Source organism: Haemaphysalis longicornis, unplaced genomic scaffold, assembly GCF_048455015.1.
Source record: "Haemaphysalis longicornis isolate Haplotype H1 unplaced genomic scaffold, Haemaphysalis longicornis Haplotype H1 scaffold_1, whole genome shotgun sequence".
Classification (NCBI taxonomy): domain Eukaryota; kingdom Metazoa; phylum Arthropoda; class Arachnida; order Ixodida; family Ixodidae; genus Haemaphysalis; species Haemaphysalis longicornis.
Genome location: NW_027526203.1, coordinates 272,733,904 through 272,749,690, shown reverse-complemented (window position 1 = coordinate 272,749,690; position 15,787 = coordinate 272,733,904). Strand labels below are relative to the sequence as shown.

Genomic DNA, 15,787 nt, shown 5'->3' with positions numbered 1-15,787 from the left:
CTGTGTACGAACCTCTTCTATGCCTGAACCTGTAGGCGCAGTTTTGCCGTTTATTTTGTGTTTTGAGTGCGCGCGGAGTTTGACTGATGAGCTCAATACTTCCCTTTCAACGGGACCACTCGAATACAAACGTTTATTGCTTCAAAAACGCCCTACCAGCCCGAGCGCTCACTTGCGAGCAGGCACCCATGCCTGCTTTTTTGTGGCACCAGACCGGAAATAGGCCCCTCCGCGTTGCGGAGAAAAGGAGAAAACTACCCGGCATGTGATATATCGAAGGCCGCCGAAGAGAACGCCGCGAGCCGCCCCCCTCTCCGGGAGAGAGCGCGCAGCTTTCGTCGCCTTGTCCGCGCTCGAGTTGAGAGGGAACGATTATGCGCGATTTCTCATCGCGCGTAGTTTCGTTAATTGTGAACGGATTTTCATAATTCTTGCGGGAGGAGATTTCTGGGACAATAGACTTTATCCCAAAATACAGTACTAGTAGTCGATGGCAAGTGTTGCAGGGTCCCTTTAAGGCGCACACCTGGCGACGTACTTGCCGTAACCCAACGCCCCTTGATGTCAGGCCGTCACAAACCACGTACGATACAACGTACGGGAAGATGACACGTGGCGGTTCAGCAAGGAATATATCGCAAGCAGTGAATGTGCTCGCACCCGCATCTGGAAAGGCTGTGTCACGTGTTCAGATACATCTGTCAACAACTCCTAAGTGTCATAGAATCACAGACAACACGAATGTCAGAATCGATTGTCTCGTAACCGCTAGTGAAATGCCTTGGTTGCTAAGCTGAAAACCCTGAGAACCTTTAGTTTGTCTCGATCGTCGGCAAGCGTCTGCTAGCCGGCGTAACACCGCGCCTGGACCCCGACGCCTTCGCGGTTTATTCCAAAGTGCGATGGTTATGGGAGCGCAAAATTCGTCCACCTTCGCAATTGAAATGCAAAGACTGAGGAAACGGCGGAGCTGGTGGTGGTCGTCTTCAGTAGCTTCAACTCGGCTTTTCTTAGGTCTGTTCCTTTCTTAAGAAAAAAGATGGTTAAAAAGCGAAGCTTTCTGCATGCAAACTGAGTCAAAATCAAAGTCCACAATCCACGCTCCTAAAGTCCGAAATCCGAACTGCCAAAGTGCGAAACAGTCAGACGCAGTCTAAAGCCGACGCCCGCGCAAAGGAAATGTTTTGAGCGCCCAGAATGCGATGATAGCGCAATCGTATAGACCCAGGCTTCATAACGCGAAGGACCCAGGTTCGATTCCGGCCACGGGAAGCGTTTGTTTCATGAGGCGCGCACTCCACACCTCGTCGTGGACTCCTTGCCTCATCGCTACTTCCCCTCCAACTCCTTAGCCGAGCATTTTTCCCCCTCTCCACTTCGTCGAGCTGTCAACGATACGCGCGGACAGAAGGAAGCTTGAACAGCTTCGCTGTTTATAGGAGCTTGAAGTGGTGATATAGAAGCTTTTTTTTAAATAAATTTAAAAGCGTGAAAGAAAAAAAAAAAGACACGAAAATTTTTCCCCCGGACCATGGGAAACGCGAATTCTGCAACACCATCCAAGATATATCTACTCGCTCGAGACAATCGAAGACGGGCCCCCGACCGCCGTATACTTTCTCAGATCCCCCTGCCTACCGCTTTTGTTTCATTTGGCAAATACCTTACCCGGTTGCAGAATACGTTCGAGCATTGGCAAGCTTAGCAAGACGCATGAAAAGCTTTGTCTCAATTTTTTTGCCGCAGTAAATTTGGAATTATACTGACACTTGTGTTGCACTCTAAATGGGGTAATTTCCCACCCATGAACTTCCAATAAAGCTTTGAATTTTGACGCGAGCAGAACACTTGAATTAGACCACAGATTTATAGGTCTGTGGCCGAAAGGAGGCGGAGTTTGCTGCGAGGTTCGGTGTGACGTGAGCCCAGGGCTGTTATACGGCTTTTGGGGTTGACCGTTGAGGTGATGTCGAGAAAATTAGCTTGATCTTGAGGTGAGGTTAATGCTAGGGAGGTCATTCGGCAAACTTTATTGAGTACAGACCAGTTTAAATGAGCAGTAAAATAAGAAACCGTTAGCCATGTTTCAGTTCATTCAAGCTACTTGCTTAGTCGATTAAAGTTCATCATCCTAGGCCAATGCCCCTGGTGGGCATGTGCTATCACACGCTGCCGCGGTGCATGATGGTAGCGGTTGGCCGGCACGATATCGCCTAATGACCTACATAGCAGCTCTCTAACGGAATAGCAGTGAGAAATTGATTGATTGATTGATTGATTGATTGATTGATTGATTGATTGATTGATTGATTGATTGATTGCGGGGTTTAACGCGCCAGCGGTACATGTACGGGCGATGAAGTGCGCCGTAGTGGAGGGCTCCGGATTAATTTTGACCACCTGGGGATCTTTAACGTGCGCCGAAATGTCGCACTACGACAGGAGGAAATATAGTTGTTTTATTAATCAAAAGTTCCGAAGGGAAAGCGAAGAGTCGCTTCCCCTCTAGATGGCCGCATTGTTGACGGTACCTGGCTTCAACCCTCCAAGCAAGAGAACGAATTCCTCTGACTTGGATATCTGAAGGCAGGTTTTGCTAAAAGTAGAAACGGGAAACGTTTGTTGAAACGTTTTGTTGAAGTAGCTATGGCAAAAAATTACTGGCAAACGTATTTTTATCTGTGGCCGGGAATGTCACTTGCGGAAGGTAGAGACGTATGGCGGCACTCACTCGGCGTTACTAACTCGGAGCTGAAACGTCTCGGTTTCTACATTTGGCCATTTGATGAAGAGCACATATGGCCAGGAGTGGATGAGGGTAACGACGATGCAAGCGTGTGCCCCAAGCCAACATTACTACAAATACCGAGCCACAGAACCATATTTTATATCTACCTGTAACATTAAGTCGAAATGACAGGGTTCACGAGCATAGTTCCCGAGCGATCGTCTCCTAACACCTCTCACCTCAGACAGCCTCGGAAGTGTAATTGAGAAAGCCATTAAATTGAATTTATTATTGTTTTTTGCAGAAATTGACATTAAATTTGACTTATATTCGGAAGGAAAACAGTGAGCAAATGAACCGCGCTACAGGATTACACGAGGTTCTTTTTTTTTTTCTCTTCCTTCAGTCGACTGCAACAATTCGCTCAGGAAGTACATGGGTCAGAGCAGGCGCTTCCGAGCGGCAACAGGTCGTCGGTGTATTGAACCAGAGCGAAAGGTATAGTATATTTAATTTTAGCTGGCGCTTTTTAATCTACAGTGCGAATCATTTTCCTTCATGCCGTTTACACCAAGCAGCTTTCGAAGCGGCAAGCGTATATCTATCATTCTAATTTCCAGCCGACTACCCCACCACCTGTTGCTCTAAATTCAAAGAATATGAATTTCTATGCATCCGCGCATAAAACTACCACCGTCCTTTGCAGTATTACTGGGGAGATGTGGCAGACAGCCCTCCCTCTCAAGAAAAACACAACTGTACGGCATAATTAAATTGAGTAAAAACAAGGGCGTGCACGTCTCTCGTATGGCAATGCGGGTATCTCCACGCAACCGCCGCCGGCGTTGGTGAGGGCTGATAAAACTACAGCTTACGCTGGTCACTGTATTCTGCATTCTGCCCCTGTGATTGCATGCTCCTATCATTCCGAGTGAATGGGGATGTCGACTTGACCGCACGGTAAAGCGTAATACGCTTGTCGCCTAGCGGTTTAAAAGAAGAAGAAAATGGGTCCAATCAAATGTCCCAAGAGTGCACTAGACCGTCTCCACGCGTTACGATAACGAAATCGAAAAACAGCCAGGCACGGTTTTTGTTGCGTATCGAGAAGTGTACTTCGCAAGTGTAGTTCGGCCGAGAAAAAAAATTGGAGTCTATGGGTTGCATTTAAATTTCGCGGATGAGTGCAACACAAGGCAGGAAAAAACGTGTCTATATAAGAAATAGCGCTGCTCACAGAGCGCAAGAACTTTTTGCTCTTGACCTCAAATGTCTTTTTGCTTTTGATCCTAAAGCTTTGATATGTGGCCTTGTTCAGTGAAAATTGTCTTAACCTCCGGCACTTGTATAGGCTACATAATTCGTGATATTTCTGAAAGCGACCGTCGTGGACACCCTCAGAACTTTGATGTTTTTGCCTGAAAGGTGTATTAGGCCCGAAAAGATCCATCAGCGAAGATATAAAAAATGCTGGCGTTTGTTAAATGCCGAAACGGCGCGAAATGTTTTCTCTCGCCCTACGTAAGTCTGTTCATGAGACATTAAAGATGCTGAGAGAAAATTAGAATTCATATTTACCTTTGGAAGCTTGCTTTAGAAACTGTAAGCTTAACTAAATATTGGTGCAGGTAATTTTTTTAACCAGAAGTTATTTTATTATTATTATTATTTTAGCAGTCCGGCCCCGTTTTACGTCCCATATACAAGGACGTAAAACAAGGACGTCCTCGCTGCAAAGCACGACGGCGCTTACAGTGTCACCCCTATAGACGCAAACTTTTGTGTGCCTCACGCGGTACATCATCACGCGTTCGCATTGGAATAATTCTATTTTGCATGTGCTTTTAAGGAGCCCGCCTTGCTTTTCATTGAGACGCTTCCAAGACGTCTTGCCGTCCATGTAGGAGTGTAGGAGCGAAACCGAACGCCGGCAGGTGTGGCACGGGACCGCTCGCGCTGCCACTTGTACCTGTATCATCGACGTGAGCATCATCTTGACTTCGGTCTCGGCGCTGTTCGGCAACTCTCTTCGCATTGGCGAACTGTCGCAAATAACGCAGACTGTGTACGGTCGCTCATTCTAAAGTGCCGATGTTTATTTCCACCGCGACAGCACAATGGGCGCGATTATTTTCTTCTCGGAGCCTTGGAGGCTCCAGTCTCAAGAGCAACCTGGCGAGAGTTGAACTGCACCGGAGAGCAAGCGGCCGTCCCGTAAACAGAATGGCTGCCCTTCCCTTCGCAAGCCAAGACGGCACATCAGCTTCGGCAGGAAGGGTCGAAGGAGCGGGGGAGGAGGAAGGAAGCGTCCTCGGTGATTGCGGCTTATCGGTTCCCCCCCACCAGGGCGCCCTTATCTCTGCTTTCGCGGTCGGATGCAACGTGCAGCGTAAACAGACGGACGACACTGGCGCCTTGCCCGCGCGCAAAGGGGAAAAGCCGGAAGCGGCCGCGCATTGCCGAAACTCAGTCGCTCCATCGAAAAGGCGCGGCGGGCGCTGACTCCTAGCGCGTGTCAAGTGCGAGAGGATGCGTGTGGGTGGGCATGTGGGCGTCGCACCCAAAGGGAAACGGTGAATCGGCCGTGAGCCTCCGATGGCAGCTGTCATCGCCACTGGCCAATCCCCCCCCCCCCCCCCCCCCCACCTTCTCACATGTGTACGCAAGAATTGTGGCTGGGTCTGTTGACGGCGCAGCCAAATGTGAATGGGTGAATCGGCCGTCAGTTTCTGGCGGCTGCTGCCATCGTCGCTGGTCAAACCACCTGAACTGGTATGTTGATGGGCCTACGTTCAGCCTTAACATTAGACCTTAACGTCGCAACTAACGATGTGCCAAGGGACGTGTAAGGTCCACTTATGAGATTAGCGGCCAGGTGCCTGGGCTGCGCGTGAGAACGCGCCGCTCTGTCTGGCGACGTAGCACTGCCGACACTGCGCTGCAACCACCGCTAATTCGTCGCGGCGTGCGCGGGAGACGGATTGTCTGGCCCTTCGCATTCCTCAAGGATAATCCCCCATTGAGAGGGCAGACGGCGGCGCCGGATTCCAGGAACGCCTGCCGGACCCGCTGGGATTACCGGCGTGTCTCTATTGTTGTCGCGCCCGGGTCAGCATGACGCACTGTCGCCGTCTTTCGTTTTCGCCCCGCGGGGTCGCTCGAACTTGCTGTCTACGAGCGTGCCGTTGACCCGAAGGTGGCGGCGCCTCAATGAATATTCCGTGGCGTGCTGAGTGACAGCTGTCTACGTGTATTTGGGCACGCCCATACGCGTGTACGAACGCTACAGGGGCGTTCCCGAGAGAGTGTGATCTCGAGGTTATATAAGACCCAACTTGGCCGTTGGAAATCGTTCTTGTCTGAGCGCTGAGCTGGCAGTTCCCGGCGAGACAAGGAGTCTCGACCGTTAACGCTAGGTTGGGATTTGTGAGCCCCCTAGTCGAGGTTAAGATCGCGTCGGAGGTTTAGGGGGCAGCGCCGCCCCGGGCAACTAGACGGATCTTGCGGCGAGACAGAGTCTCGGCCGTGGTTTCTCGAGCGGTTTGTGTACGCTCCGAGAGTAGGAGAGTTAGACGAAGCTGAGGAGCTCGAGTGATTTGTGCGCACTCGGAGCTAGCGTCTAGCTGAAGTTTGCAGTTTTTCTTTTATTATTCATGTACCCAGTTTTCGTACTGTAAATAGCTGTACATAAACTTCCGTTTCAATAAATCAACTTCAACGCCTCGAGTTCGTCAATTCGACCGCCATCTCCAAGAACTTCAACACCATCACCCAGCCAGCCTCCTGCCAAATCAACCGGAGCCCGGGCGATTGGGTTCCTGATCGACACCGGACTTCGGGGAAACGATCGTCGGGTGCCGGTGTATAACGTTAGACCTCAAGGCGTAACGCCAGGCCTAACATCGGGCCGTCACATATATCCCAATGGGGACGTCAGGCCGGCGCATAGCCGCGTTCGCAGCAACACGACCAGTCGCACCCATGTAAGTCGTCAGGCCGACGGATAGTCCACGTTCGTAGCCAATGCATACCGTCCGCGGTCACCCGCGCACGCAGCTAGCGGGGTTTCTGGTACCTCCGTTGTCGCGCCAACGGCGGGCGCCTACGCCGACGCCGGATTTTCATAAAATGGACCATAAAATGCTTTCGCACTAAAACTCCGACAGGAGTCCCGTGGCCGTAACGAGAATGAGCGCAGGGTAAATGCCACCAGCAAGGAGATGGCTTCCGTCGCTCCCAGCACATCGACTAACTTACCGAAGTGCGCCTATTTGGGTCGGGCAGCTCGCTCCCAACAAAGACTGTCCATTGAAAGCGTGCTGTTGTTTCCTTGAGGAATACAGCTCATTGGTCCTGCAAACTAACGCCAAATGCAAGTGCCCAGCACGGGCCATTCTTTCACCACTCATTTCCCCCCCACATCTGGATGGTATTCTGCGTATCCAACGCATACTTCGAAAGACCGCGTGTACCTGAATGTTTAAAAATATTGATACTTCCTTGGGATTTTTTTTTTAATTTGTACATCTCCAGCAAAGAAGGCATACAGAAGTGACCTGGGCTCACTGCTGTTTAATTGTACCGATGAGTAGTTCGTTACACGTATGCAAAAATGTGGGAGTCTAGCAAGGGTTAAATTTAAACGTTAAATTTCTTACTGTTTATACACACTTCTGTTACGATACAGCCTGATGAATCGGCTGCAGGCAGAGTGGAGAGGATGTTTGGCACTTTTTTATGTGAGGCATATTTTATTACCTTTTTGGTTTGTCCTTGCTTTGTTTTTTTACGACAAATTTAGCCGATGAGTTTGAATGGAGAGAGTACGGTAAGGACAACGTTTGGATGTCTCATTATATGGAGCTACGTTGATAAGTTGAGGCATTTGTACCCGCAACAGCCACGCTTGCGAACTACCAACTTTCACGGCCAGGTCATTTTTTTTAACTACCGTAGTTCTAAAACGAAAAAGGCTAAACGCTCTTGCCTATACATGGGTTTTAAACGGGTGCGTAAGGTTGCGGGAAATTGGGGTGATCCTAGCTCTAATGCAAATGAAATAAAGTTAATTAAATTAAATTAAATTAATTTATTAATGAATAACAATTTATAACAACGCGAAGTGTCATTAAGCAGGTTTACGAAACAACTGTCTACCCCAGCTTGAAAATCCCCCCCCCCTCCCCCCAATTGTAGCGTTTCAAGCTGAATGAGTCAAACGTACGGTTGCGGCCCTACGTCTACTCCTGAGGCGCCCACAATAATAAAAAAAAAACGATTAACAATAAAAAACGCACCACATCTGGGCATTAAACATTATGTATGACCACGCAAAATTTGGTAAGCTGGGTACGTAATAAACGCGTTTAAAAGCTGCGCGTAAGGGACCTTCGTTTCGCGCCGCTCCGCGGGAGTGAATATAACTTCCTACGACGCACTGAATTCAATGGGAAACTGACGGTTGAGGAGAAAAGGTATGTCATTCTACTGCTTCTCCTATAGTATAAAAAAAAGAAGAAAAAAGCTACATAAATTCTGGCTGGTAAAATAGTCGGCAATCATGCAAAAGAAGTTTGCGCATCACAAAAAACTTACCACAGTTTGAAAACCCTGAGAATACTGGAAAAGAGCGCGAAGACGGGACTGTTAAAAATACATACACGAGCGCGCTGTTCGCCTTTTTCACAGTCCCGTCTTCGCACTGTTATCCTGAATGTTCAGTTTTCGCCAATCTAGGCCAACGTCAACTTTGGTAAGATTGAAAACCCTGTTTCTCTCTCGGTCACAGGCCAGCAATCTGTGGGTTGCCTTAGTGATGCGTGCACACAACGACTCTCGGATAACCGCGAGTTCATGAAAGTAGATGTTCTGCTCGGCAGCCACTTTAGACAAAGTTAGTGTGCGGAGAATGTTCGCGATAATTACACGATACTGGCTCGTTTTATTTGAAGCGAGACAAACCGGCGACCACCCACTGTGGACACTTTTTGTCCAGTATATGGGGCGCCACTAGAGCTTGTAATTAAGGCGCAAATGGGTGCACGTGACTAACGTCTTGAAAGACGATCGGTCTGAGCGCGGGTGGCCAGCTTGTATAGACGAGTATTCGAAGTTTCCTGACACCAAATCGGAGGATAATGTGTACTCATAATGGCCGCATTTTGTTAGGCATTTGCAGGCAGTTACAGCAAGTTGCGTTGTTGTAGTCTTTCAGCATTTCAACGGGCCTAATTTGCAAGGAACCAGCGAATGAATACGGATGCTGCGAGAGGAACCTAACGACGACACACGTTCCGCTCGCTAATTTTTCTTCCGGTAGTACTGATACATAAACTTAGCTCAAATCTAATAGAACTGTAAGTATGCGCCAGAACATATGCAAGCGACTAAATGCACTCGTACGCCGCTATGCCATTCGACTGACACATAACTACACGCCGATCTCAGCAAACACCTGGGTTCGGAGTGACCAAACCGGCGTTATTTTATTCATAGACTGAAGGAGGCTACGTAAAGTCTACAAGAAGAGAAATATACTGTCAGCGGCTTCCATCAAAGGACTTCCTTTCACGCTACCCCCGTCAACGAATTAAAGTGCAATAAAAGCATTATCGAGAACTGAAGCTGCCGATGCGCAAGGCTGGCATTTTTAGGGAACTCCCTGGACAAGCATTCACTTGTATATAGCCGCTGTTTCCTTCCTAAATAAAGTGCGCATGCATAAAATGGGTGCACACTGGTGCCACGTGATGGGCAAAATACCTGTTAAAAAAAAGCGCTCAAACATAGACTGCAAAAATACATGTTTCGTGTTCATGGCTCAGGCGATGAACACAAAACATGTACTTTATAAATGAACACGGGGCACTCAGTGCATCTTTTCGTGAAACAAGGCAAACTTAAATTTCACGCGATGTCGACAGTCTCTCGGCACAGCACGACAAGACCAACAGCAGTGTGGCATTAATTTGAAGCTCTAACAAGACACCGCAAAACGACACGGAACCGCGACGCTGGCGGCATTTATAAGATGCGCCGATTTAGAGCACGTGGTTGACTCCGGAAGCGATCATCGTGCGAGCAAAAGAGGAACGGTGTTACGCATAGTGGCTTACGCCGTGTCCGCGGTAAACGTCGTTCATTGCCATGCACGTTTAGGTCTTAATCTGACCAGAAATAAAGTTTTTTCTCTCTCTCTCTCTCGTCAGCGTGGAAACGTTACTACTTCATGGGGAGCACCTCGATACTTAGTCCGAGTTACGTGCTTCCAACAGAACGACGCAAATCTGCCGAGAGACCTCGCCGACGCGTTACGAGAAAAACGCACTTACCATCCTCGCGATTCGTGGGAGCCCGCTGTCTCTGGTTGCATGGTTTCAAAAGCTGCAACACACACGCACGCACTCACACACGCACGATCCGGCACGGGCGACCCCTCAGCCGGAGCGCGAGGGCGCAGCAGTACCAGCGCAGCAGAAAGCACACGAGTCCGCGAAAACTCCACGCGATCTAAAACGTCACTTGAGGCTCACAGACCATTAAAGCACGAAACCGGCTGTCTCTGAGGCGCGAAAAATCCAGCGAGGTCTTGCACGAAGGCGACGCACGAGCAGGCAGGCGAACGGAGCGGCCGTCGAGGTGGACGAGCAGCGCAGCAGCAACGGCGGCGAGCGGGGCCACGCGATTCACGCAAACACGCGCCGCGCACGACTTCGGTCTGCAGACTGGGCGGCGAACGGTGAGGCGACGCGTAGCGCGCGTGTGCCTCGCCGAAAGGGAGCGAGCGATCCTCGACTCACGGCGGGGGACGCCGCTTCGGCGGCGGGGGAAGCCCGTTGTCGTCACCACACGTCACAAGGCTACGTTCCTGACGTAACCTTTCCAAGGTGACTCCGGAGGCGCGCGATGGAAGAGGGGGTCGCAACCGCTCGCACCCAAGATACTTACGCGCGCGCACACACGCCGCTCAGAGTTACGGCACTTCCTACTGCGGCCGCTGGCGTGTTGTGGCAGCGCCGAGAAAGCGCGTGTGCGTACGTGGCCTGGCCGCGCGCAGTCAGCTGCTCGGTCTGCCCCGGCGACGGATGTTAGGCCTAAGCAGACGACGCAACACGCCCGCTGTCGTCTGCTCGAGGCGCTACGAGGCGCGGCCCTCGGGAGACAACCCCCGTCACATTCTTCCACGCGGAGGCATAACAGAAACGAAACGATAGTGAAATTCGGTCGGGGTGGTTTCCCTCCCTGTCCGCGTCTGTCCGTCTGTCTGTCTCTGTGTGTTTAGGGCGTGCGTGCGCTGTCTGGGAGAGCTTTGACTGGAGAGCGCGGGGAAGGCGGACGTCTTGCCGGGAAACACCCTCGACCGCCAAGCTGAACAAACACAAGAAAGAAAGAAGCGGGAGCGAAGGCTAACCAGAGCCTTTAGGCTAAGCGCACGACTACCGACATCTGGCGGCGGAAACGTTAAACGCGAACGCGGCTGGTGCTCCCTTTCGCGTCTTGAGTTCGACGCAGAAGCAGTGGCGGTCGTTTTTAAAGGCGAAATTTCGCAGTTTCAAGCTAACTACCAGTGGCGTAGCCAGGGAGAGGGAAAGACAAAAAGAAAGTGGAGAAAAAAATGCCCGCCCGGTGGGATCCGAACCCACAACCGCCAGAATACGCATCTGGTACGATGACACTACGCTACCGGCGGGGCTATTTTCCCCTCCACTTTCTGAAGTATTGATGTTAAAGTATTTTTGTTTCCTGTGCTTGGGGGTGGTAGCCAGCGCCACTCGGACTACTCGGGGTGAAGGGGACCTGGAGGCGTATTCGGGTGTGGTGGGTTCGGATTCCACCCGGCGGGCATTTTTTCTCCACTTTCTTTCAAAATTCTTTATCTGTTTCAATGACCTACTGCATTCTCCCCTTTGCTTTCCGAGGTTTTCTTGACTGCCAACCCTTTATTCCCTTATTTCTGTCTTATTTTCAACGAGCCCCTCATTTCCTATTCTGATTCGCTACACACACACATTCTCTCTCTCTCTCTCTCTCTCTCTCTCTCTATATATATATATATATATATATATATATATATATATATATATATATATATATATATATATATATATATATATATATAGTAAGGAAAATGAGGGGCTCGTTGAGGGAAAAAAAAACAGCCTAACCACACCCCTATGCCTCCTTTGGCGTTGTAGACTGCCGACCTATCTTTCTGTATATATATATATATAGCCTGAAAAGATAAAAACTCACACAGAGCGTGAAAAAAATAAGGTTAGTAGAGACAGAGACAAACGAGAAAGACGTAGAAAATAGAAATAAGTTTACTGACGTTTCAGGGAGAGGACTCCCTTTCTTCAGAGTACAAAATAAGTTCGTTTCAGAGTATATATATACAGAAAATGTAGCAAGGGCGAGGGCAAGGTAAGAGGAGGGAGAGTTTGTACAAATGGATCATGGTTGGTGGGTAGCAAAAGAATGAAGAGACAGCGGGAAAATAAATTATAAAAAGGATAAATTATAAAAGGCAAGGGGCGTCCGCATACTAAATCTGAACAATACAATGACCCTAGCCACATCACTCAAAAGAAAACAATATAAATAATGGAGGCAGTGACGCCGTTGCAAACATAAGGTGGTGGGCTTAGTGCAGCATCTGATTCCCAACACCAGAATGAAATGCAGGTCCTGTTATATATATATATATATATATATATATATATATATATATATATATATATATATATATATATATATATATATATATATATATATATATATATATATATATATATATATATATATATATATATATATATATATATATATATATATATATATATATATATATATATATATATATATATATATATATATATATATATATATATGTCACATCAGGGCGGAGGCACTAACTATTATTGCATATGCACCCCCTCCCCCCTTAAATATATCTCTGGCACTCCCCTGGTAACCACGAATCACGTCGGTGCTTCAAAGAAAGTTTACGCCATAATACTAAAAATCGTATATCAATAAATGCCCTCAGCGAGCACTCTGAGACAATCCTGTGGTTCAGATTCACCGCAATACACTCGAGTCTCGATTGACGCATCCTCACAGCCAGCAACGAAATTTCTGCAAATGACGATGTCCAGCATACTCTCTGCCTGAGAAATTCTATGTTCGCTGTGACTATGCGCAAGCGTGACTATGCGCTGTGGTACTGAGCAATGCAGCACGACATTTTTTTTTTTTTGTCAAATCGGATGCGTGTCGCCTAGTTTGCCCTGTCGGCAGCATGGATTCTTAAAGCCCCTCGTTAAAGCCGCAAGCGGCCGTGGAAGTGATGGAGGGTCTTTAGCACTTGTCACTAGAGCGCACTGCGGTGAAGGGGAACCGCGGGCCCTAGCAACCTGCCATGCAGAATGAAATGCAGACACAGTTCTGTACGGCGCTGGCGCGCGACCCGGGGTGGCTGAGGTCCTGGCGGAGACAGCAATCATTCATATACTTGTGTTAATTTTACGCTATCCGCATCATTAAAAATAATTTGCTCCAGGAGTTTCAGAAAGCGCAGTCTTCCTTACGTCTACCAGGGATCGTAGCAGGCGTCACACTGACTAGGATGCATACTGCCATAGATGCATACGATGCATACACTTCGCATACAGGCATAGCCGTTCAGGTATCGCAGTTCAGATAAATTCGTCCTTTTCCGTCACGGAACTTTAAGTATGTGGGGTGTCGCAGTTAGACCGGCAGCGTGGTAGATGGAGCAGGCGCAAGGTTGGCAGTTAAACAGAAAGCCATCATCCCATTGACATTAGGGCTCAAGGTAGAACTACAAATGCTTCGGGCCAGATCTCATTTGGAGCAAAGAAAGAGAAGAACAAAATATACTCTTGAGGAGGCGCTCGAAAATTCAGAGACAGTTAATACTGCTTACGTGAGAGGATGTATAAAGCATTGCATTTTATTTCAAGCTATGAGATGCGCTATACCTAATGGTAGGCCTGTCATGATTATGTCATCGTCTGTTGCGACAATGTCTTCGTCATCAAAGAGATATGTAATCTTCACGTCGCAATGGTTGCGCTGGTGGTTTCAGTAGCAGCGCGTCGCTGCCTCTCTGCTCGCCACGCTGTATGTTTGCGTTCCCTGGCATATTCTCTGATGAGTATACTGACGTTGGCGACCACATGCGCTGACGTGCGGATGTGGGCTGCCAAAGCTGCCGTTGAGGTAGACGCTTCAGAGACCATCTCAGTATAGACAACCCAGACAGCAGAAACGTGTCCAGTGGAGTGATTGCCTCCTCTCAGTACCGTAGTCATGATCATTTCCCCTTTGCGTCGTTTCTTCTTTCTGCCGTTATTGTTTGGCTTGGTCGATCGTCCTTGTTAGTCGAACATAGACGCTATTAGCGCAAACGTGCTTTGCTACTCTTGCAATTAGCATGCTGAAATTACCCCCGTAGGCCTCCAGTAGTGCGATTTCGCCCTCTCATTAACAATGACAAGGTCTTCTGGCCTTTGCATCGTTTTAGATGCGACGCTGAGAGCATCTCTTGTCGGGGGCCCTGTCCTTCCTGCGTGCGTCCGTCGTCGTCGGCGTCCGTACTCTCCTCCGCTCACCCCCTTTCCTCTCCGATAGCGAACACTCTCTCGCGAGGGGCATTGGATTGGGTTCGATTGGATTGGATTGGCTTGGCTTGGCTTGGATTGGATTGGATTGGATTAAAGTGGATTGTGTTGCGTCATAGCCGCGGCAGACGCACTGGCGCCGGCGCGTGCCCAGGTGAGAGCGAACACTCTCTCTCAACATCTGCGGGTGTGCGGCCCAGCGCGCTCTCACTCCGCCGGTGGGCGGCGCTGCGCGCGGTGCTGCGCATGTGCAGTACTCTCTCTCTCCGCGGTCTCCTCTCCTTCGGGCGCGCTGCGCATATGACCGGTGTGCCGCTCTCCGGCGGCCTTTCGGTCGACGGTTCCTCCCCGCTTGCGCTTGAACCCCCCTCAGCGTCGCATCACACCAGGGTTCCCGCGAGGGGAGGTGGGCGTAATTTTTTGTTTTGTCTCTGTTACAATGACAGAGCCCTGGCCAATCACCCTTCTTAGCCCTAAATATACGCTATTAGTGTAAACATGCTTTGCCCCTTTTGTAATTACCATGCTAAAATTGCTCCTGTAGACCTCGGTACAATATGTCTAATAGGCCACAACGCATTCACGACAGGTTAAACACCTTTAGTGAGCCGGTGTCACGCATCGACCGTGGTGTTTAGCTGGATGCGTGCTTGACTGGCATTCCGTAGACACACGGCTCGCATACCAAACCCGAATACACGCAGTTTTCTTTGTTCGTCATTTTTGGAACCGTCGTTCAATCCCGCCCACGCCGGACGCCGGATTGGAACCGCCGGATCACATAATGGGGCATTTACTCCATTCGCGCATTAGACCTTATATGAATAGCGGCGGGCAGGCAAAGCACACAGGTACATTACAATCTAAGGTAAAGTTTTCCACGAGCGCCTTGCATACCGTTCTACCCCCCAGAGGCTTGGCATAGCAATTCTAAGACGATTAAGCTGAAATTTCTACCCGAATGCGTACACAGGGACTCCACGGGTGTAAGAATGAGGGAAGGATTTTCGCTTTTCAAGGGAAACAAATGAAGCGCGCTGCAGTCATTCAGCTCCTGTTTCAGTATCCTTTACACTCTATACATATACCTCACTTTGTTTATAGTGAGCTTACACCTCGAGTAGTTGCCTAAAAATCATCGACACGCAACAGCGCGCAATACTATTTCAGAAAGGTGCCACCGCGCCTTGCAGCGCAGAAGACTGTTGGCGCCATTTTCGACTGCGGCTTGCGCTAGGTAAACTCTTTGCCAAATGAAAAGTAAAGCGACCAACAGCGCGTCGAAAGAAAGCCCAAATACCTGGCATTCCAAGATTAAATGCGTATCGTTTGAAGTAAGGAGAAATTTAAAGGTACCGTAGGTCGTATGTTTACAAACGCAGATTTAAATGGCATTAGAAATATATTTTTGATT

At 49.0% G+C, this 15,787-nt stretch overlaps 1 protein-coding gene across 1 annotated transcript in view; it reads right to left on the bottom strand.

Annotated features, from left to right (window-relative positions):
* Nucleotides 1–10,664, bottom strand: part of LOC144158951 (dual 3',5'-cyclic-AMP and -GMP phosphodiesterase 11-like) — a 213,376-nt gene extending 202,712 nt beyond the window's left edge. The window contains exon 1 of the mRNA XM_077690168.1: nt 10,060–10,664. Within this exon, the coding sequence (XP_077546294.1) occupies nt 10,060–10,100 (41 nt within the window). The 5' untranslated portion in view covers nt 10,101–10,664. The remainder of the gene's footprint in view (nt 1–10,059) is intronic.
* Between the last annotated feature and the right edge of the window lie 5,123 nt (nt 10,665–15,787).